Consider the following 23,500-nt stretch of genomic DNA (forward strand, 5'->3'; position numbering starts at 1 on the left):
CATGGTCCTGCCTTCTACTTAAACCTGTACTTCCCTTCTCAGTAGACTTAGAGAGTCACTGGGGCTCTTTGTTTCTCTTCCCAATGCAGACAAACTAAATAAACCTGCATTCTCTGCTGTATACTATTATTCATTTATTTGGTTGGCCTATTGGGGATGAACTGTGGAGCCTTGCTTCTTAATACTGCTAGGGACCAGGCATCCTAACAACTTCAGAAATACAGCCTCTGGGTGCTAGAAACAATAATATCTATTACACGGTAGTTCCTGATTCTTTGATTCCCAATGGTGGCAACTACCAGACCGCTTACTGTTTCTATGGATTTACCTAGACTGGACGTTTCACATAAGTGAAACCATATAGTATGTAACTCTGTGTCCGGATTCTTTTACTTATCATATGATTTTTGAGCTCCATCTACTCTGTAGCATAGATTCACACTCTGCTCCCTCTTACTACTGAGAAATAGTCCTTTGCATGGCACAATCAAGATTTTCAGTGTGAATGCCATCCACTGATGACATATGACTTGTTTCTGCCCTTTGATGATCAGTGCTACTCAAACACTCAGGGGCAGATGTTTATTTGAATCTCTGGTCTCATCTGGGAGGTGGGTGGGAAATAGAACCAGGAATGGAATTGTCGGTTGCACTATAATTCTATTGTAACTTTCTGAAAAATTGCCAAATTTTCAGATGGGTCATTTTACATACGACCTGCATGGTACAGGAACTGCAAATTTCTCCACACCCTTGTCCACATGTGTTATTCCCATGCTTTTAATTTTTACTGAAGCCTTCCTCGAGAGTGTGAGGTGATATCTCATTTGACATACCATCCTGGGTTTGATCTTTCTTTCTTAATGACTGGCGACATTGAGCATTTCATAATGTCACCATTTGGACATTTGTTTATTTCATTTGGAGACATGTCCTCTAAGTCCTACGTCCATTTTTAAGCTGGGTGTGTTGCTTTTCTGTTGTGGATTTTTAGGAGTTCTTTATTTAGTGGGGATACTAGAAACTTACCCAACACATGACTTACAAAGATTTCTCCTGTATCCAGTCTTTTTATTTTATTTTATTTTATTATTTTTTTTTTTTTGGTTTTTCGAGACAGGGTTTCTCTGTAGCTTTGAAGCCTATCCTGGAACTAGCTCTTGTAGACCAGGCTGGTCTCGAACTCACAGAGATCCGCCTGCCTCTGCCTCCCCAGTGCTGGGATTAAAGGCGTGCGCCACCACCGCCCGGCTTCTTTTTATTTTCTTTATAACACTCTTCAATAGACAGATTTTAATTTTTTTGGTGTTTTTTTTTCAAGACAGGTTTTTTTTTCTTTTTTCTTTTTTCTTTTGTGTGTGTGTGTGTGTGTGTAACTTTGGAGCCTGTCCTGGAACTCACTCTGTAGACCAGGTTAGCCTCAAACTCAGAGATCTGCCTGCCCCTGGCTCTCGAGTGCTGGGATTAAAGGCATGCGCCGCCACCACCCAACTGACAAGTTTTAATTTTGATAAAGTTCAATTTATTTGTTTTTCCTGTTGTTACTCATGCTTTTCATGTTATATGAAAGGGACCCACTGCCAAATCCAGAGCTGAGGTGCTCACATTGGGACACCCATCCTTCCCACGCTGTCTGTGAGAAAATGTCACGCAGGATGTGTAACCTATAAAAAGATTTCATTTTATGGGTGTTCCTCATAGCCTCACTTCCAAAGAATCTGTATCTGCAACCTCCTGCTGTCTGAGGGCGATGCTTTATCTGGATGTGAAGTCCTCCACTGCGGACACGTCACACGGAAGCACTTCCTTCTCACCTCAGCTCACGTGGTTCCATCCGGAATCTCATTCTGTCGGCCATATCCTGGATGCCGCTGCGGCCATAAAGCATCCTTCTCAGGCATTCCATCCCATGAGACCATGGGTCAGACCACGGATCCTAGCTGACCAGTTGAGAGACAGTGTGACAAAGGGGAGCGCATGTTTTGATATCAGGGAGATCACTATTTAAGTTTCTCAGAGCTTTTGTAAATTATTTAATCTCACAGATCTTCGATTTCCTTATCCACAATAAAGCTCGTCTTGTGGTTTTACAGTGTTACGTGACACAGCCAATGTAAAGCAACCGCAGCTGTGCCTCGTGAATACCACATGCTCACGGTTGTTACTGACATTCTCCATGAGGAAATCAGTACACGCACACCCGTGCTTTCGGGACCCTTCCTATTTCTCAGATTGCTAACACTTGCATGGGAAGACACGCCCTTGCCTTTGTGGAGGGGAGAGGCTGTAGGGGAACTGAACTGGGGGCTTTATTTGTAGCATGATTAATAAAAACTTAGAGACAGAAATTAGGGTTCAACCTGAAGGTCAGAAAAGCCAAACAACCAGCCACTGGCTCTTACCTCTACCTCAGTCTGAAATGGCGATGCTGCCTCCAGGAATCTCAGAGACTGTGTGTGAGAGCTGTCTCCTCCTGTTTTTATATTCCTCTCTGGTTCTGGGATTAAAAGGTGTGCACCACTACCACCGGTCTCTATGGCAAGCTAGTGTGGCTACTGGGATTAAAGGCCTGTGTTATTGCTGCCCGGTCTGTAAGGCTAGCCAGGATGGCTTTTTACTTTTTTGATCCTCAAGTAAGTTTTATTTATTAAAATACAAATGAAATATCACTACACTTATTCATGCTAAGCGTGTGTTTAGTTTCCAAACCACTCCTCCCTTAGAAGATTTCTTGCCTTTTAAATGAAATACAAGAAGCTTTCAGGTCACCAATTTCTAAAAAAACTAGGGAAATGAAGGCCAAGAAGCAGATGTCTCTTATACGTGGGTCAGCGGACACCAGCTGGTTTTATGAAGGGAGCCTTTATTCTTTCAAAACCTTTGTAATGTCCCCAGTTTACTTCAGACCCCCCTCGGTCCAACAGTTGAAATAGTTGAATCAGCAACAAATAATTCCTTTCAATACTCTATGGTGTTTCCCTCTCCTAAGAGGAAGTTAACAATTTATTCTCTGCAAGTGGCAATAACCCAAACGGATCTAGGCCCACAGTCTCTCTTGTAGCAGAGTGTATTGCAACTGATGTCTCTGTGTACAAGCTATGGTTGTGGTTCTATGTAGGGTTTAACGACAGTCAGGGAGATACTGGGCACTTCCAGGGGCCTTTGATGTGCAGGAATCTGTCCATATTTGAATTCCTGTTCTTTTGCGGCGTGATTCCACTGCTCCAAGCTCACAATCACGACTGTTTCCATGATTGGGTTGTGTCTCTCCAATTAGGCTCTTTCTCTGCTTGGGGAATCTTGTCACAAGTGTTTTGTTTATCATTAAGTGCCTATAATTATTGTTGTCTCATCCAAAGAGTTCAGCGAACTCTTGCTGGAGATATTTAAGCTCAGCACATTGAAATACATGGAACCGTGTCTATATAGGTGATATGCTTCCACTCTGGGACCTTCTAATAAACCACGGAACTCAAAGTTTCCAAAAACTGATTTTTAGTATTAAATCAGAATATGAGATATTTAAAAAAAACTTATTGTCTCCATTATGAATTCATTTCAGTTAGATTACTCAGGAAAGGCACATTTGTGTAGCTGTAATATGCTGTGTGTTGCTGAGCAAGTTTTCTGCGTCTTTGGGGGTCTTAATTTCTTCCTTTGCTGATGTAACTTCTAATGCCTTCTCAGAGCCTCTCAGTACCTGATACTAGAATGTACATGCAAACACACTGTCCAAAGCTCGCCAGGGAGCACGTGGAACAGCGTCTCTCTTGGTGGTGTGTCTATTCAATGGTGCCCCCATTGAGAGTTACTTTATATCTGTGTTTGGTCTTTCAGTGTTGGGTGAGCCTTTCCAGTTGACGCCTGAGATACTTAATGTATCTGTTCAATCTAAACTTCAGCAAGTGAATTTACAGTGGACTCTCCCCAACCTTACTCATCAAGAATTAAACATGGTATTTCAAATAGAGATCAGTAGAATGAAACCATCCAACATCATCTGGGTGGTGAGTATTTTGATTTGTCTTTTATATCACTCAAGAAATCTTATTATTCCACAACATTTCCTTCTCAATACAGGTTTCCTAAACAATTGCATCCCTGTGTTTTTAGTTAAGACAGGTGGTTCTCAGCCTTCCTCATGGGGCAACCCTTTAATACGGTTCCTCATGTTTTGGTGAGCCCTAACCATAAATTCATTTTCATTGCTACTTCCTGAGTGTAATTTTACTTCTGTTGTGAATTGTGATGCAGATATCTGTGTTTACTGATGGTCTTACGCAACTCCAGTGAAAGGGTTGAGAACCGCTGGGTTAAAACAAAGTAATATGGCCCACTGGGTTTGATGGATTTATTAAGAAAATAGATTCTGGGTCGTGATCTACGGCCAGGGAACCTACAAGGGCACTTCTGTGGTGCGCCATGCCTTTCTTTGATGTGCAGAAAAAGCTGGGCATTAGCCTCGATCGCCACTTTGTATTCCAAAGTGTTGAGCAGCCCTTCAAGATTCCCGCCCGATGTCATTGCTTTCGAAAAAGAGTGGATAGAGTGTGCACATGGCATCGGTGCTACCCGGGCTCAAAAAGAGTGCAAGATAGAATATGAAGATTTCGAGGAATGTTATCTTCGGTATAAAACGATGAAGAGCCTGGGTGAAATCAAACGACAGCGGGATAAGCTAATTAAAGAGGGGAAATACACCCCTCCACCTCACCACATGGGCCAGGACGAACCCAGGCCCTGAGCAGAGCAGGTGGACGCTGCTCTTCATGCTGTTTTCCGCTGGGAGAAAGTCTAATGAAAACTGCTTCATCAAGTACATAAAAATAAAGAATTAGTCAACCTTAAAAAAAAAGAAAATAGATTCTGTCTGTTTTGCTGTTTGTCCCAAGGTAGTCACTGGATCTGTCCTTGCAAATACCGGGTCTGCATGTTGCCTGCAGACCAGTTATCTCACTCTCTCCTCTCGTCTTCTCTGTGCACCCAGCATCACCAGGAAAGTTGGGTGGTCCAGAATAAGATATAATGACTTACTGAAACTTTTCTCACAGTGAGGATTATTGGGGTCGTTTTACTTATCCTGTGCTGAGGGCAGAGGGAAGCAAGTCCCAGCACTTAGTGTCTGGCCAACACAGGAGGTGCTTATGGTCTGCAATGGACAATAACTTACTGTCCTCTGTTTCCTGGAATGTGGGTTTGCTAATACCTAAATGAACTGAGGAAACCCTTCTTGAGATGTGGAGGCTGGAGGATCAGGAGTTCAAGACACCCTGTGCTACAGAATAAGTTCAAGGCCAACTTGGACTACATGAGCCCTTGCATCAAACCAAGTGAAAGAAAATATTTAACTCTTTTCTGCTCTAAATTATTTGGGGGAGGATTTTCACTCATCTTGATTCAGGGAATGGATGTGTCTACTGTGTCTGACACAGTCTCATCTAAGAGCACTTTGGTCACAGGCATTAGATACTGTTATGAGAAGTTTAAGGCATCTTAGAAATCTTCTGGAGGTAAAGGACACAGAACACTGAGATGAGGACCCATCAGCCCACTGAGGTCCCCTTTCTCTCAGGCAGCAAGTGCCTGGCATTTAGGGATCAAGAATGTCTGTCCTTCCAGTTAAGCCTGTCACTAATGTCAAAATCTTCAGTCCTTTCCCATATCCGTTACCAAATATAAAGTCAGAGCAAGAGGCTAAAGTAAATAAATCTGACTCAGTCCACTTGGGTTTATAGCAAGTCTGTTGCTGGGCCGTCTTTTCAAAGGGCAGTTTCCCACAATGGTTGCTGTTGAATGTGTGATGTCACCTTAGTAATTCGTATGTGTAATAATTAGCGGGTTCACTTCCCGCCCTCAGTATGGTTTCCCACATCCCACCTTACACTAAGAAACCTGATTGTTGTGACTATTATGGGTATTGGTTGTGGGCTAGGCCTGAGGAAACATTCAACAAAGGTTCTGTTGGACAAAGAACAGGAGAAGTGCTGGGGGATTTTGGAACATTGACACTTATCACCATAACAAAATAGCGTTAGTGTAGAACAAGGGAATCCTATTCCGTCTTTCTCTAAAAGACAATTCTTATCAGTTCTCATGTCAGGAAAAGTATGTAGTGTTAGTCATGGAACAAGTGGGTCCCATTCTTTGTTTTCTTAAATCTGATTCCCTATTAGAGTCCTGGAATGTCTCTCTGAATGGGAAAGCGACATGTGGAAATTTTTTCCTCTAACTTACAAGGGGTTAAGATCCCCAAGGGTGAACTATTACTCCACCCATTCATTTTATTCAACTCAAAATCTGCAGCTCCAGCTTCAGCTCAGTAGCATGGCCACCAGCACACAGCTCTTTCTTTGAAGTTCAGCAGAGAGAGGCAGGGAAATAGCCTCTCTCTTCTCCTCCATGGCCAGACAGGAAAGATGCTCACACGCTATGGCTTGTCTGACTCTTCTGGTACCTGAAGTTGAGGAGGGACATGAGATCTTCCTTCCTTCTGGAAGTTCTTCTTTGCTTGGGCAGTTTCTTAGAGTACAAACTAGGAACCCCATCTCCACTTGTGCTGAGGGAGAACAGCTTCCAGTGTCATCATTCATTGTGCTTCCTACAAGCCAGACGACCTAGGTGCTCGTAGCTAGAACATGACGCTTCCCTGACAGTGCTGGCCACACAGAGCCTTGCTGACAGCCACACTGCATGGTGCTGCCCCGGGCCAAGCTTTGCTCTTCCTTCTACGACGTTTTCTGTATTCCTTTATCAACATCAGGAGAAGGCAGAATAGCATCTCAAGCTTGGAAAGATGCCAGGGATGGGGATCATCGAGGGGTAGGATTCGTGCTTCTGCCATGAGTCATTGGCCTCAGATACATTTCTATGCCTGTGTGTCTGCCAATTTCCATACCTGCAAGGGCTGTATTCAAATTGCCGCTTCAATGACTAAAAAATAAGATATCAAATTCATCACATTTCTTAATCACTAATTTGGCTGACACAGTCAAAGTTTATCTTCTTCCTTGGTAAGGCTATAAAGATCGCAGAGCGTAATCTGAGGTTAGAGAGACTTCACAGTGTCTAGGAAAACATGACACACTGCATATTAATCAGGTGACGACATTAGTTAGCTCAGAATGTTGGGCTGTGGGCCTGCGTCGGGCTTTGTGCAAGGCCTGGGGATTTAAAGGCTGAGCACACAAATGAGATTTTCTAAGAGTGGGGGGGTGTAAGGGTCACTTGTAAATGCTGGGGCTAGGCCTACTTTTCTCCCACAATTTAAATAAAAGATTCTTTGAGATAAGATCGGAAAGAGGAGTTGGAGTTAATTTAGCGTAAAAGATGGGAACAAGATCTCTGGGAAAACCCAATGGGAGCCATCAGAGGCCTTCAGAAAGGGTGTGGGTTAGCTATCAGATTTGAAGGCAGGATGTAGTGTGTGGGCTTAGAGCACATGGAGACAGATTGGGGCAGGCAGGTGCAGGGCAAGACCACCCAGGGCTATGGGGAGAATGATCAGATGTATTTACCCCAAGAGCAGTAAGAAGAAGGGGTGTGCCAAGACGTGAGAGTTGGCTGCCGGGGAGTACCAGGGCAGGAATGGGTGGATGTAAGAAGAACCACAGGGGAACCCCAACTCTGTGGCCTGCTGACCTATGATGAGTTTACTATCATTGCCTAGTTTAGTTTTCTTTTTTCTTTTGTTGTCTAGTGTTTATATATAACGATATTCAAATATGATGTCTTAAGGGTATTCGTTAAATAACGAAAGTTTCATGAATCAGGATATCAAAATAGGCAAAAATATATTTTGTCATCTAAGGACAAAGCAAAATAATAAAGCGATATAAAATAGTAACACTTTTAAAGAGTCTGTTCTGTATAGAGTAGAAAGGAGGCACACAATTAAATGTACCCAGGTGGATCACAGTGTTCTCATTCCCCGGCTATGTGAATCTGTTGTCTCCATGATTTAAGATTGGTGATCTGAACAGGGTAAAGATGTAAGTGCTTGTGGCCTACAAGCGTGGCGTGCAGCTACTGGGCTCCACATCCTGAGGACTTGCCATTTGTGCTAAGGTACACGGTGCAGACTCACATTGGCTCTCCAGGAAATTCAAGGTGCTGTAAGGATTGCGTCTTAGTTAGGGTTTCTATTGATGTGATAAAACACTGTGACCCAAAGCAACTTAGGGAGGAAAGAGTTTTGTTTATTGTGTTCGGTTTTGTTTGCTGCTCTTCCATGTAACAGTTAACAGTTCATCACCAAAAGAAGTCAGGACAGGAACTCATGCATAGTAGGAACCTGGAGGCAGGAGCCGATGCAGAGACCATGGAGTTCAGCTTACCCGCTTGTTCAACTCTCTTTCTTACTGAGCCCAGGACCACCAGACCAGGGATGGTACCACCAACAGTGGGCTGGACCCACCTCCATCAATCACTAATTAAGAAGATGCCCTACAGGCTTGCCTACAGCCTGATCTTATGGAGTAATTTTCTCAACTGAGGTTCCCTCTTTTCAGATGACTCTAGCTTGTGTCAAGCTGATGTAAAACTATCCAGCACAGACTTGGGGTTAAGGCAGGGGGTGCTGGAGGGGCACACTAAAGAAAATGAGTTCCTGAAGCTATGGGAAACTCAAAGAAAAAGAAAACATAATCTCTGCTCTCTTAGACCCATACCAGAGTCACAGGTAAATTCCAGGAAGGCTTTGTGCTGTTTGGTGATGGGAAAAATTTAAATAAAAGAGAAGAAAAATTCTCCCAGTCACTTGATGTGCAGCTCTGCAGAGTTCTCACTCCCAATGCATGTGTGAGGCTCTGGGTTCCATCTACAGCACAGAGATATTTTAAGAAGGCTTTCATGAAGGAGATGGCGTATGACCTGGGCTTCAATAACGCAGCTGATTCCTAATGCAGAGGGAAGTGGAGGACACTAAGCCAACAATGCCTCATGAGCAGATACTAAAATGCCAGAAAAATGTACAAAAGTATTGGGCAGACTATTGGGTCCAGAGAGAACATACCTTCAGACTAGTGAAACCAGACTGTGGGAACCCTTCAAGGTAGAGAAAGATGTCATGGCACCATTGAAGTTGATCAAATTTGAGACTAGAGATGCCAATGTCTTAGAAAGATTCAGTTCACCTTGAGTAGGGTCCTCAGAGAACAGTATGAGAGATGTTGTTTTATTGGTTACTCTAGGGCCTAAGGTTCTGACAAAGGTGGCCTCTTGGAGCGATATGGTCCATCTGACTGCCACATTTGAGAAGACAAGAGAGAACAAAAAGGACCACTTCTGGAGATGTTGTTCCCAGGGTGCCATGGAAGATTACCCTGTTTTCTCAACTTTAGCTAGTCTGCTCTAACCCTGGCTAAAATGAATATTTAAAAATACGAATATATATACTGCTTACTTCTAAAAGGACCATGCAATTAATTAGATTTCTAGAATTTTCTTAGCAAGGTCCAATTGACCAGCATGGTTGAATATCTGTCACAAATCTTTGATTCAAGGCTTGAATGTCTTCTCTTTTCTCTCACTTGATCTGCCTGGGCCCCTGGGCAATGTGACAGTCATGGGGATTGAGGAGATAGGAGATCATAGCTGCCAATATGAGACATCAAAGCAAGGGAGTGATGAACTAAGATTTACCGATTAATTAGTGATGAATTAGGAGTGGACTTAGCTTAGCAGCATGGTGGAGTCCAAGTGGGGTAGGAGCTTGACCTTTGGAATAATTCAGGTTGGTCTATTTTCCAAGATGTAATGACTGTGCATCTCCAGACATTTCCTTTATTTTTAGGAGAATTACAGCACCCCTGTGAAGTGGAACCAAGTTCTGCATTGGAACTGGAAGTCTGAGATCCCTTTGGAATGTGTAGCACATTTCATCCGAATAAGGGCAATGGTAGATGATGCCAAGTACCCTCCGCAGCGTTCCTGGAGCAGCTGGACTTCCTGGGAAGAAGTTAGTGGTAAGAAGTGAAGTGGTTACGCATGAAGTGGTCACAGGAATAATCAGTCAGTATAACTCAGGGGTCAGTAGTCAATTGTAGCATATTCCACTCTCTTTGAAAGCCCTGAGTAGACACTGTCATTATTTTCATTCGGTCATAATAGAACTAACAAGTGGTTTTGAAATTTCCCATGGAGCTCTAGATGTCTGAAGTTTTACCTCAAATACCTTCATTGATTTAATTATATGATTCAGATAATTTTGTATTCATTTTCCAAATATGCAAAATATGTTTACTTTAAATTTGCATGTGCATTTTTATTAAAGCAGCACATACACAAACACACACACACACACACACATATATATATATACATATATATATATGTATATATATATATATATATATATATATGCACACACACGTATATCTGGAACAGGTATTGTAAATGTTTCTGTAAAGGGCAGTCCAACAGTTTCTTTGGAGACTATGGTACTTAAGTCTACAGAAAGCAGCCTTAGACAATGTATGAACAAATGAGGGCAGTTGTGTGTCAATAAAACTTTATTTACAGGGGCTGGAGAGATGGCTCAGAGGTTAAGAGCATTGCCTGCTCTTCCAAAGGTCCTGAGTTCAATTCCCAGCAACCACATGGTGGCTCACAACCATCTGTAATGGCCTGCAGGTATACACACAGACAGAATATTGTATACATAATAAATATTTTTTAAAAAAACTTTATTTACAAAAGAGATGGTAGGCTTGACTTGGCTCATGGACTGTGGTTTGCCCATCGTCAATTTAGAGGCAGGGAGCAATTCAGAGAGAAGGAAATCAGCTTTTCACTACAGTGATAGAATTGTGGACAAATAACTTTAACTATCCCTAAATTTTGATCAGTGAACATTGTTGTAGGTCAAATTTAGAGTGGATTTTACCATAGCGTCTCATGTTCCACTTGGCTACAGGCCAGCTCTACAGTAATAGTATATTTATTCCTCACTATATGTCCTGACATATTATATGAATTCTACTAATATAATCATTCCTTTGCCAAGCATTGGTGCAAATTTATTAACTAAAACTAGCAACTTATTAACCCAGGAATAACTTAATGCACACATTGATAGTAATAAAATTAAGTATACATTCTACCATTTTAAACATTAGACGCTGGTTTAGTTATCACATTAACCCTAAGAAATAGGCTTTATTTTTCATTCCCACTTAACAGATACAGAAAATGAGGACCAGGGAAAGTAAAGAACCTACATAAGCCTTGTACTTCACAACTGTTTATTATGCTGAAAGATTATACACACACACATATACATACACATACATATACATACACATGCATATATACACAGACATATGTCTGTGTATATATACGTATACACGTATATATGTGTGCTGTGTATATACGTGCATGTATATATGTGTATGTGTATATATATGTATATATATGCAGAAAGAAAATAGAAATGCAGGAGAATAGCAAAAAAAAGTCATGCATGTTAGCACATAATCACTGCTCAGTAAATGAGTCAGAGGTGAACATAAATTCACTGAATAAACTGAATGTATAGTGAGTTCAAGGCTGACCAAGAATATATAATGAGATCTCACCTCAGAACAAGCTAACAACAACAAGAGAAAAAGAAATAAGTGTGTTATAAACAACTCTGGTATAACGGATTAGACTTCTTAAAACTGTAACCATAAAATTTATATAAGAATAAATGATAACCTGACCCTCAGAGCCCTCAGAGGGCTGTTTCCCACCCATGGCTGCTCAGCAGAATCATCAAGAGGTCTTAAAAGCCTTCAGAAAAACTATGCCCGGGGCACTTGGCACAGGTGAGATCCGTGACAGCAATATCTAGTGGCCCGATAGGTGACCAGCCAGGCTACATCAGCCTGGGGATAGAGGTAGGAAAGCCTAAGTGATCGTTAGGGAGAAGCAACACTGGAGAAGGTGGCGACAGAGAGGAAGGAAGAGCCTTCAAAGAGGGAGTGTCCTAAGGATTTTGATATGCCGGAGGTCACAGGGAAGAAAAGACTGGGACAGAAGGGGATGGAAGCTGAGGAGCAACATCTCTGGGAAGGGGGAGGGAGTGACTCAGCACAAGGAGACAGACATTGCTTAGGGGCTGGGCAAACTTTAGTTGTGTTTAGGCAGTTCAAGGGAGACTGTGTGGCTCTCAGTTCAGGGGTGCAGTCCGTGATGTCATGGACGGTCAGGTTGGGAGGGGCTTGCAGCAGCTGATCACATCTCACCGATAATCAGGAAACAGAAATGCCAGCGCTCAGCTTACATTCTCCTCTTCATACTGTCCAGGATCCCAAACAGGGACTGCTGCCGCCCACAGGGACAAGGTCTCCTAACCTTGATTAACCAAATTAATGTGATCACTCATAGACCTGTCCAGAGACTCAGCTCCCAGGATTCTGAATCTCAAGTTGACACTTACAGAGGCGTTGGAGATCTGAATAAGGCCTTACTAATGACAAGCTGAACAAACTTAGCTCTGTGTCCCTACTTAGCCACTGTTGAGAAGTCCTGAGGATGAGTTGAGATAAGGAACCCAAATGCTTCATGTCGCGCCTCCTGCATGATGGAAGCTCTACAGAGAGCAGCCGCAGACATCACAGTAACCGGAAGTGGTGATAGTGACGCTGTTTTAGCTGGAACAGTCTGACAAAGGGTGGTGTGGTGGAAAGGATTGGTTTGGATCCCCCAAAAGGTCCAGGAATCATGTGGAAGCTTAGGCTGATATTTTCCTATGAAGGTAGAATAAAATTATATTAACTACAGGGAGTAGGAGGGGATTTGTCTTGAAATCTGAGTAAGACTCTCACCGAGGCTTTTTGTCTTGCAGTACAAGTTTCAGTTGAACCTAATACGTTGTTAATATTTCCTGAAGACAAACTGTTGGAAGAAGGCTCCAATGTCACCATGTGTTTGATGTATGGACAGTATGTATATAATATATCCTGTAAGTTGCAAGAAAAGCCAATCCATAGAGAACAACTTGATTCCCATGTATCATTAATGAAGTTGAATAACGTTGTTTTCCGTAACATCAGAGGGACAAACGTCAATTGTCAAGCCATGAATGCTACTAAAAAACTGCTTGGTACTGTTCTCTTTGTCTCAAGTAAGTATCAACACAGTGGTTCTCACCCTCCTAATGCTGTGACCCTTTAATCCAGTTCCTCATGTTGTCATCACCCCCAGCCATTAAATTATTTCTTTGCTACTTTGTAAACTGGAATTTTGCTTTCTGTATTATAATCTAAATACGTGATATGCAGGATATCTGATATGCAACCCCTGTGGGCATCTTGACCCATAGGTTGAGAACCACTGTATTAGCATGCTAGGTCTCCTTCTTTCTTATTTCCTATGAAACACCTTGGATCTCATGTACCAGAAGGCAAAGAAATATGTTCACATGTGGTTTTAGTTTTCTTCACCTTTACATGTCATCCAAAAGAATTTTTGAAAATAATACCCAAAGCAATACTCCCAGGGTTTTCTATTGTTCCTCTTTTATTGCTAACAGTTTTATTCCTAGAACCAACAGTGTTAAAGGAAAGTGATTTCAGGATATGACCTGTTCCTCTGAGAAAATATTCTTCTTTCCCTCAACCCAAATGACCTGGAATTCTGTCTGAATCATGGAGAGAGGGGTGGTGCTGGAAGCCAGCCAACCATGGAAGGGTGGTGCACAGAAGTGCAAAGACCTATGCTGACCCCGTCTCTGGGCTAGGCCTGTTCTCCTGTCATTTCCATGAATGGGCATAGTGACCGTTTAGAGAATCTATGAATATGGGCGGCTTCTAGCCCTGGCGTATTAGCTCAACAACAGTGGCCAATCCTCTTCTTACTGAATGGAAAATTAACTCCTTGGCCTGTCTCAGTGGGGTGGGAGCATGCAGACTTTTCTGTAGGCTGCAATGTGCCTTGCTATGGCCTTCGGTGTCTACTCTCAAGTTTCCATCACTCTAGACCATAGGAAACATCTCTCTCTATTGACAAAGAAGACACTTCCAGTCCTGGATGCTTCCATCATCTGAATCCCTTACTGTAGGCCCTGGGAACAGAAGGGGCTCCACATTTTCAAGGAACTTTGCCCTGCCTGGGACTCTCTGCTCCCCACTGCAGAACTGAACCAGTTCAGTCTGACTGGCATCCCTAGGGTTTAATGCAAGCCACAGAATCCAAATGGAGCTCCAACCCCTTTTTCAGATAGACAAAGTTGCCAATCCCATGAGCTATTTTGACTACTCACCCCCAAGGTTACCCCAGAATGGGGGAGTATAGTGTGGGGAAGCACCTGAAATGTGCCTCTTTGAGGCTATTGGTCTACTACTTCCACCTCCTGATTCCTTCTTGGTTTGAGGGACTGTGTGTTAAGACCCCAAGCAGAACCTCCTTTTGACTTGTCATCTAATGAAAGGGATTAATTAGGTCTTTTATCTTCTCTTTTGTATGGACAGAAATACTCGAGGAGCCCAAGAATTTTTCCTGTGAAACCCAAGACTTTAAGACTTTGAAATGTTCGTGGGAACCCGGGGTAGACACTGCTTTGGCTTGGAATCAACAATATTCTCAAACCTACAGTTTATATGAATCGTGAGTCTGCCTAGTTACATCATCTGCAGGTTCTTCCTTGTTTAATCAACACACGGCAAGTGATTCTCTCTTAGAGAAGACACACGTACTCTTGAATGTCTTCTTTATTCTGGATGGACTTCTTTCTCCTACCCTGGATATTTAAACTTATACTCAAGTGTCTGTATAAAATGTCCAACTCTACTTCACAAAAAAACACATGGGACACAAAGAGAGCTATACCCAGACATTGCAGAAAATGTGTCCAAATATTTCAGAACCGCTTGCTAGAAACAAAAGAAAATCTTTCATTGTCTACAGAGGTATAGGACCTTCTACCTGATTGTTCGGAAAGAACATGTAAAATAAAAATAATAGTTGATTGTGTATCTTTGTAATAAAATAGTCTTATCTGTTGATGTAACTTTCCCTAATTTTTCTAAATTGTTAAGAATATTCAACTAGATTAATTGATGTCTATACCACTCGCAAGAAAATTTCATCACATACAGAAAATTCATTGAAATGTTTTTATTTCTCACTGAAAAATAAATACATAAAAATGTATTTATTTATTCTTTGAAATGTTTAATATATTGATGGACGTGTTTCAACCCTGGCTTTGCTGTCTTGTTTTGTTCCGTTTTTTAAGGTTCTCTGGGAGACATGAGCTTTCTGACCACAGAAACTCGCATACCTGGCAAATCACCGAAGATTCACAGGAAACATATAACTTCACACTCACAGCCGAAAACAACCTAAGGAAAAGAAGTGTCAACCTAATTTTTAATCTGACCCATAGAGGTGAGACTGCGATCCGTGGCCCATGATGGCCATTGGCATGTTATTTTATACAGAGAGACTCAGTGAATACACTGTAGATGCTGGCCTAGTTCACAACCATAGGAAAACTAATCTCTGTAAAGGGAGACTTTTTCCTGTCTCGCCTGATCACACTGGACCTGTTTCTCTCTGCCCGCCAGTCCTACAACTGCTTATAAGATAACCACTCAGAGCTTAATATTAATTGTAATTGTTTGGCCAATAGCTCAGGCTATTTTTTGTCTAGCTCCCTCTTATAAATTAAACCATTTCTACTGCTCCATCTATCGCCAAAAGGCTGTGCCCTTACCTCTGGCATGTTTCTCCTTAGGCTGCTGCTGGTGTCTCTCTTCTCCGGTGGCTACATGACATCTCTTCGACTCTGCCTTCCTTCTCTCTGTATCTTTGTTTAGATTTCCTGCCTGTCTATTTTCTGCCATCATCAACCAATAAAAGCAATGCAGGTTCGCAGCATACAGAAGGACACCCCTCATCTTCTATTTGCTCACACTTCCCCTCATGGATGTGTGCTTTCTCAAGCTCCTGTTTTGATCTTCTCTCAAGTCTCACTGAGCTCTCTCTAACAAACTTGAAAACTAGCATTCTGACGTATACGTATTGCACAGTCTGTTCCAGAACCTCTCTCTCGGTCCTTCTTTAACCAAAATTGTCTGTTTCTTCAAACTGTGTGTAGGAATATATGGATTTCTGCTCTCATTTCCTCTTTGCTCTGGGAGATCTGGGAGATTTGGGCCTGATGGTATATCAGGCTGTCAATGATATACAACCCAGCAGTGACATTTTTTATATAATATTAAGTTGCCATGATGTGTTTGCCCTGGGGAACATGGCTGTAGTCCTCTACTGTACTACTACAGAGCACTTCATGGAAAGGCACACGATTTCAGTCATTCATCTCTTTCAGTGGCTTGCAAGTTGGGGCACTGTCTGAATTAATATTAGCATTTTCCATGTGTCAATACACATGTCCTTCTGTTTTAGTATGTATCTAAGAATGGAATTGTTAGAGACATAGTCTTCCTGAATGCTTACCTCTCTAACCTTGTTTCAAATCAGTTTCCCCAGCTGCATTCTCATTCTATGGGTTTACTTATTCTCCCTCAAGCTGATGGATCACTTTTTTATTGAACTGGGCATAAAATGGTATTTCTTGGTGGCTACAAATTAAATATCTCTTCTGGAAACATATCCATGTTCTCTTTCATGATTTGCTTGGCCCTGTTGTTTGTTCATTCTTTTATGGGTTGTTATGGTTTTCCACTGGTGAGAGTTTTTCATACATTCTTAATGCAGATCCTTTGTTGTTGGCTCCTGTGTTGCCAATATCGTCACCCAGTTTGTGGTTCTTAATTTCATGCATGCCTGTTGACAATGAAAGATCTCAGTTTTAACACAGAGAAGTGTACCAAAATCCTTTAAAGAAGTCCTTTCTCATTCCAAGGTCAAAGTCAGAAATACAGTCATTCATAATTTTTTTTACAGAGTTTTAAAGTGTCTTTAAACTTAAATCTCTATTTTTATCTGTCAAATAAAGTTGGGATGTAACATTGAGGGTTTTTTGGTTCTAAAAGAACCATTTGTTCATTCCCATTCAATGAGTAGCTCTTATTTCCCTGCTGATTTAACAGGGCAACTCTTCCTGTTAGGACAGTGTATTGGAGTCCTAGGGTCCTAGTGCAACTGGGCTGTTGGTCTATTTCTCCACTAATACCCCCTCTAATTTCGTGGATTTCAGTTGCAGTGGGTCTGACGATGCTAAGACTCTTGTTGCCCTTTGCCGGGTGGGTTGTTGTCATTCTAGCTGTTATCTATACAAACCCTGGCACTCGCTTATCAAATTCCAGGAAAACCTCTTCTGATATTTTTGGATTTACATTGAATCTACAACTGTAAATTGGACAAATCAGTCACTTTGTGATACTAAGCCTTCCAATGCACGGAGCATGGTAATTTTTATATTAGTTTAGACCTTTGCTCATAAAGCTTTAAATTTTTCTCATGTACACGCCTTGCACATTTAAAAACCTGTAACCAGTCCGGCATTTTGTAAAACTGCCACTTTATCTTGAGATCTTCTTGCTTTAGAAGATCATTCCTTTTACCTCCTAGTTGCTTAAGAAGCTGTCATGCATATTCACTCCTGTGACTCTTTCTAAGTTTGTGAGTGTCTTTGTGCTCACTAACCAATTTTGGTAAAAGTTCAATTATCTTGGCTATCTTTAAAACCAACTTTTGGCTTTTAATGTGCCCTGCTCATGATGGCATCCTTTCCATGTTGCTGATTTTTCACTCTGTTTCATAACCCAGTTTCCTCTGCCTCCTTAAACTTAGTCCGCTTCTCCTTTTATTTTCTGCCCATTCCACAAATAAGATATGTGAGACCATAGACCCCCAATGAAAAGTCACTTAGGGACACCCACAACAATCCAGAAACTCTTGACATCTTAATGCTTTCACTGTGAACTTAGGATGCTCCCAACTTCATCCATAAACCAATCCAACAATTATTTGGGTTTCAAAATTCCCAAATAGAAGACAGTTTTGGATCTTAATTTCGAACAGAACCGCATTCTAATCATGGGTGCCTGTGCCATGCGTGCTCGTTAAACTTTCCAAGCTTGGGCTGAGGGGATTCAACCTGGCTGTCTGTGGATAGACGCACCTGTCTCCTGAGACCTTGGGGAACATAATCTAGGGGTGGAGCTGATGAAACACTGGGACAGTGTATCTGCTAGCTCAAGGTGTTAGCTGTGTCCTTCAGACCTGTATGTCCTTGAGTTGGCTGACCAGTCCTCCATTGCATATTATTGTTTGATTTCTCACTGTGTTTCTATAAACCTTTGCTTTATATATCTTGAGGATTTTAAAATCAGGTTTGCATCTAAAATTACTATATGTTCTGCATACTAATCGTAAGATTTTCCTGGAGTTTCTTGTGATCATTTAAAGGTCTTCGTCTGATTGTTCTAATACCACTGCTACTTTGCTTTGCAAGTCACCTTGTTGACGTTCTGTGGACAAGTTAGGAGGCACAGCTGTCTCATTACTTCAGCACATGAACTTGAATTTGTCTCCTAGCATCTCCTGTGTTATTGGGACATCAGGGTCAGGGGAAGGATGAAAGAACAACCCCAACCTTGTCAGCTCAAATCCTAAAGTGAGAGAAATCTGAGGATAAGAGACTGGAAAACCCCAGAGAACTGTGCTTAATCACTCTTCCCTGTGGCAAATAGACCATCAGGGCAGTTTTCAGCCCCAGCCTCAGTCCCCACCCCCATCCTCATATAGTAAGAAAGGAAGGCAGGGACAGACCTTGTAACCGTAACTGCAACTTCCATACTGTACTTTCCAGCTCTAAAACTTTAAATTAATTCTTTATTTCCTTTCTGCAGTAACTATCTAGTTTACCTTTCATTCTGCACACTTTTCCTTCTTACTTCCCCCCTTATTAGTTTCAGTATCTCTGCTGAGAACTGTTCTCCATCTATGCACTTCAGCTGTGTGGCTCTGGCTCATGGACCAATTTCAAACTCGTGTAGCGGTTGTATCCTATAGGTCACTGGCGACATCTGTTGATGAACTTTTCCCTTGGCAATTGGTGATATCACTCTGGGATGTTTTATAGATTGGATTGTTTAGGGTTGTTTCACTGACACTGTTAATATTATTTTAGTTAGAGTTAGGTTGCATTGTAACCTTCCTCCATTGGCTGTCTTCTTTAAGTTTTGACTCTTCTTCCGTAACCTTACTGATCATATTTAATTTTAAGAGTCTATGCATAGTTATATTTTGTATGTTACCTCCGTGTCTGCTACATTATAAAATACATAAAGCCATTAGTAAGTGAAAAGGATTGCATACTGGACACACTACATTCTGTCAGCAAGCCCAGCATTGTTTCTATTTTCTTAATCATAAACAAAAAGTACTGGTGACCAAACAAGAGATGAAATGAATTGCCTACTTACTGAACTCTGGTTTGGATTTGCTTGAATTCTCTTTTTTTGTTCCTTTTTCTCTTAACAGTTCATCAAAAGCCTCCCCGTGATGTCACCCTTGAAACGCTAAGTGCTACAGAAGCCAACATGACCTGGAAGGTGTACCCCCGTGGGGACAACTACACGCTCCTGTGTCAGCTTGAACTCCAGCACGAAAGAGAAGTGATACATGTAAGAACATTCCTTTGTTTCCTGTTTTAAAAAATTCTTGATGTACCTAAACAGACAGAGGCCAAATAAGCTATTTTTTTTGTTTTTGTTTTTAACCTTGGGTGTCACACACCTGTAATCCTAGCATTCAGAAGGCTAACTGGGAGATCACAAGTTTGAAGCCAGCTTTAGTTTACATAATGAGACTCTATCTGTGAGAACAACCAAAATACAAACAAACATGTCTTACTTCAGGCCAAACATGCTGGGCACACCTGTAATCTTAGCATTTGAGAGACAGAGGCAGGAGGATTGCTACAAGTTGGATGCCAGCCTAATGTATACAGTGAGTTCCACGCTAGCTAGGGCTACATTACAAAACCTTACCCAAGGCGGAAAAGAGCAACCTAAAAATAAGATAATCAGTCAGGCCTTTATTTCAACATTAGTTCATAGTGTGGATTATTTGTTGAAAGGGGTCCTGAAATGGGAAAAAAAGCCTTCACCTTGAAGAAGACCCAGTCTTGCTCCAAAGCAGAGACGCCACCCTTCTGATTTGGCTTTGCAACACAAATGCACCCATAGCTTTTATTTTTCCCTTGTCTTCTTGATGCAGGCACACAATGTTTCTGTCCACGTGAGTGGGAACTACCTCTTCAGTGATCTGGAGCCGGACACAGAGTACAAGACTCGTGTACGCTGTGCGGATGCCAACCACTTCTGGAAATGGAGTGACTGGGCTCAAAAGGAGTTCAGCACACCCGAGGCTGGTACGTGGGGCTCCCTGGCATTGAACTCACAGACTAAATCTCACGATATGCTTGGGTCGACTTCATTCAGCGCTTTCATTTGTACCGAATGCTGAGAGCAAAGTATTGAAAGAAAGGGAAAGTCATACTCTGAAACTAGATTCAATGCCTAAGGAGCAAAGGCATTTGATAACAACGTTATTTCTAGTGTGCGCTTTCTCAAGTAGTTTCTTTTCTATTGCTGGGCTCACATTGGATTTGAATATGGATCTTTGACTCAGGACAGGGGACAGAAGGATGTGTCAGTGTCTCGGAAAGCACTGACCTCATATCACACAGCATCAGACGGTCCTTGAGAATGCCACCGTCTTTGGGACAGTCATCTTCTTTAGTAAGTGATTCATCCCGTTACACTGGGGTCCTCTCCAATTGTCTTTGGTAGTTAAGTTTTCTTCAGTCCTGAGTACACCTAGCTATTCTCCAAAGAGCTATGTCCCAGGACTTAAGTGGGTGTCAAGAGACGAAATGGCCTGGCCTACCTCTCGGACCTTTCCAATTTAAGATAATAAATCATGGCTGTCATCCATTCTCTCGATGAGGCAACTCGTGCCCCAGGACTGAAGGGCATTGGCTATGTTTATAGTGTTAATGAACAGCAGACACACGATAAGGAATCAGCAGATCACCTGTGATTGTTCGCCACACACTGCAATCCTTGTTTCGCATACAGGAACCGTTCTGATCCTCACGTTCTGTAGGACACTAAGGCAGAGAGGCAGAGTGAGTGGTGCCACTGGGACTCACTCCAGCAGCCTGGCTCTGGAGCTCCAGCACTGCAGAGAGGCCCTGCATCCTGCCTCTCGCTCTCCCTAGGTTGGGTCATTCATTATACCCTCGATATCTTGTGGGTTCGACCCCTAGCTAGGTTAATGTCAAAGCAAAGATTGTTTGTGTATGTTTTGTCCCTTCTTGTTATCTGTGTGTAAGCAGGGGCGTTTCGGTCTAGAGGACCATTTTAAAGGAGAAAAACTGATTTCAGATATCAAACTCGGTACATGAGGCAGCCATGGTTGGATCAGCCTCCCACTTCCATCCTGTGGTTGCGTCCTACCTCACACCCCACCAATGATCTGGTCATTTTGGGGAGTGGGTGCAGCCTGCCCAAGAAAGCTGTTGTGGGTATTTACCTCAGTTGTTAAATTATTAAATAACTTTTATTTTAATACTGCCAGCCTGCTTTACATTCTTCTAAATTTTCTCCAGTGTTATAATTCAAATTTGTGTAAAGAGAAAACAGCCAAAGGTAGACTGTCTTTGGATTATACTTCAGTCAATCCTAAAAGATGTCTGCCCGCTTTGAAGGGTGAGAAAATGAACTGAGGATGAGAGAAGATGCTTCCGTGGGTAAACGTTCTTGCCACCAAGTCTGACTTCGCTTTCCTCCAGTCTCAACCCCGAGTTTGGTCCCTGGGACCCAGAAGATAGAAGAGAACCAGCTCCACCATATTTTCCTCTGTCCATACGGTGTCAAGACACTAGAGCCTATACATATACACACAGACACATATGCACAACACAAATAAGTAATGAATTTTTTCAAAGAATGAGATGAATCTAACAGTGACTCTATAGCTACTTAGTCCTCTTAGCTCAGGGCTTACGTGGATTTACATAATGTGAAATAGCATGCATGGCAGCATGTTAGAAACTGAATTGCATTTAAATACACAGCAGTACCAAGCTGCACTCTTTTTTTTTTTTTTTTTTTGAGTAATGATTTACAGCCAGTTCAAGATTTCAGGTGGAGCTTGGAGTCCAAGGTTGTGTCTACAGTTTCAATTAAGTTTTAAATTTCTCAAGTTGTTTGTTTAGAAAGTTGAATCTGCACCAGTGGTTTAAAGACACATGTGTTGTTGACTATAATAAAATAGGCCTACACTAGCTCAAAATGGAGTATACTAAAGATTTCTTTATTTAGGGGTAGACTCACAGGTCAGCAGTTCTCTGCATGAGCGGGTACAGAAACCAAATCCAGCAGCCAAGGGACCGTGTACACTTTTACATCTGTATAAATAGAACATGTGACCATGCCAAAAATGGACCAGTGTCTAAAGGCTATTGGATGAAGGAGTTCCCACAGCACCTCCCCCCTTTTGTCTAAATAAAAGAGTTCTTACCTTGAAGTTTTATATGAAGTATCAGGAACCAAATGAAACAATGGCCTGATTGCTGATTGCAATCAACCATAGTTTTCTAACAGAGATAGATTTTTGTGTTTTGTGTCCCATTATGGTCCTTCTTTCATAGAGATATTTTGCATCACATCACTGTCCTCTCAAACACAAAAATAAAGAACATAATTTAAAAAGATGAAACAGCTTCATTTTGTTAAATTTTATGAATGTATGACAATTGATATAACACAATCATGTTACAAATAGACAAAAGGTTGAGGAAGAATTTCCTTGAAAAAGTTGACATTCAATGAGAGTAGCTGTAGTTTTCCTTCCTGACTCAGCTGATTGGATTCCAGCCCATTCACAGGCTAATTGTAGAGATGTCTTGAGAATGCATTTGAGTATGAGTTGTGCCTTTAGGGCCTCACTGGAGAACGGAGCCACCCATACCTGTGAGTCTCCATGAATGAGCTAAAAAAGATGCCAAGGGCTAATATCTGCTCTCAGCAGTATTCCTGGCAGCCCTTGTAGTGGAGGAAGCCTCCACGTTCTCTTTGATTATTGGTCAGTTCTCCCATACATGTCCAAGTATGGCCACAAAAACATGATGGAAATTTTGGTTCTTTGTAGAATACACAGTGTGACACACGTTATCAAGCAAAATGAATTGGGAACTAAAAACTACATAGCCATCTTGGTAGCACTTCCATCCCTTTTCTAAAGTAAAAGGCAACAATGAAAGATGCATTTAGTTAAAGGTTTAAAGTTAATCACATTGGTATTATTATTTTCTATCATAAAGACATAATGCTTATGAACATCTTTGTTGAACTCAGGCCTGCGACTTAAGCCTGAAATTGACCATCAGTTTCCTTAATAATGGCTTGGCTGAGAACCTGTCAGTCAAGTTCCAGTGGCTTCACCCTCATTTCTGCAGATTTTGAGCAGTTAGTATAGTCTCTCTGACCCTCATTTCCCTTATTGGGAGAATGGAGTCAATAAGAATACCTAAAGAATG

At 41.8% G+C, this 23,500-nt stretch overlaps 1 protein-coding gene and 1 pseudogene across 2 annotated transcripts in view; both read left to right on the plus strand.

The window, feature by feature from the left end:
• Osmr (oncostatin M receptor) overlaps positions 1–23,500 on the plus strand; it is a 63,302-nt gene that overhangs the window by 18,161 nt on the left and 21,641 nt on the right. For both annotated transcript variants that reach the window (XM_038322463.1, XM_038322464.1), the window contains exons 3-9: positions 3,838–4,007; positions 9,791–9,962; positions 12,827–13,105; positions 14,451–14,586; positions 15,218–15,369; positions 19,435–19,577; positions 20,173–20,326. In XM_038322463.1, the coding sequence (XP_038178391.1) occupies positions 3,838–4,007; positions 9,791–9,962; positions 12,827–13,105; positions 14,451–14,586; positions 15,218–15,369; positions 19,435–19,577; positions 20,173–20,326 (1,206 nt within the window). The remainder of the gene's footprint in view (positions 1–3,837; positions 4,008–9,790; positions 9,963–12,826; positions 13,106–14,450; positions 14,587–15,217; positions 15,370–19,434; positions 19,578–20,172; positions 20,327–23,500) is intronic.
• Positions 4,423–4,744, plus strand: LOC119809570 (annotated as a pseudogene).

This window comes from Arvicola amphibius, chromosome 3 (assembly GCF_903992535.2).
Source record: "Arvicola amphibius chromosome 3, mArvAmp1.2, whole genome shotgun sequence".
Classification (NCBI taxonomy): domain Eukaryota; kingdom Metazoa; phylum Chordata; class Mammalia; order Rodentia; family Cricetidae; genus Arvicola; species Arvicola amphibius.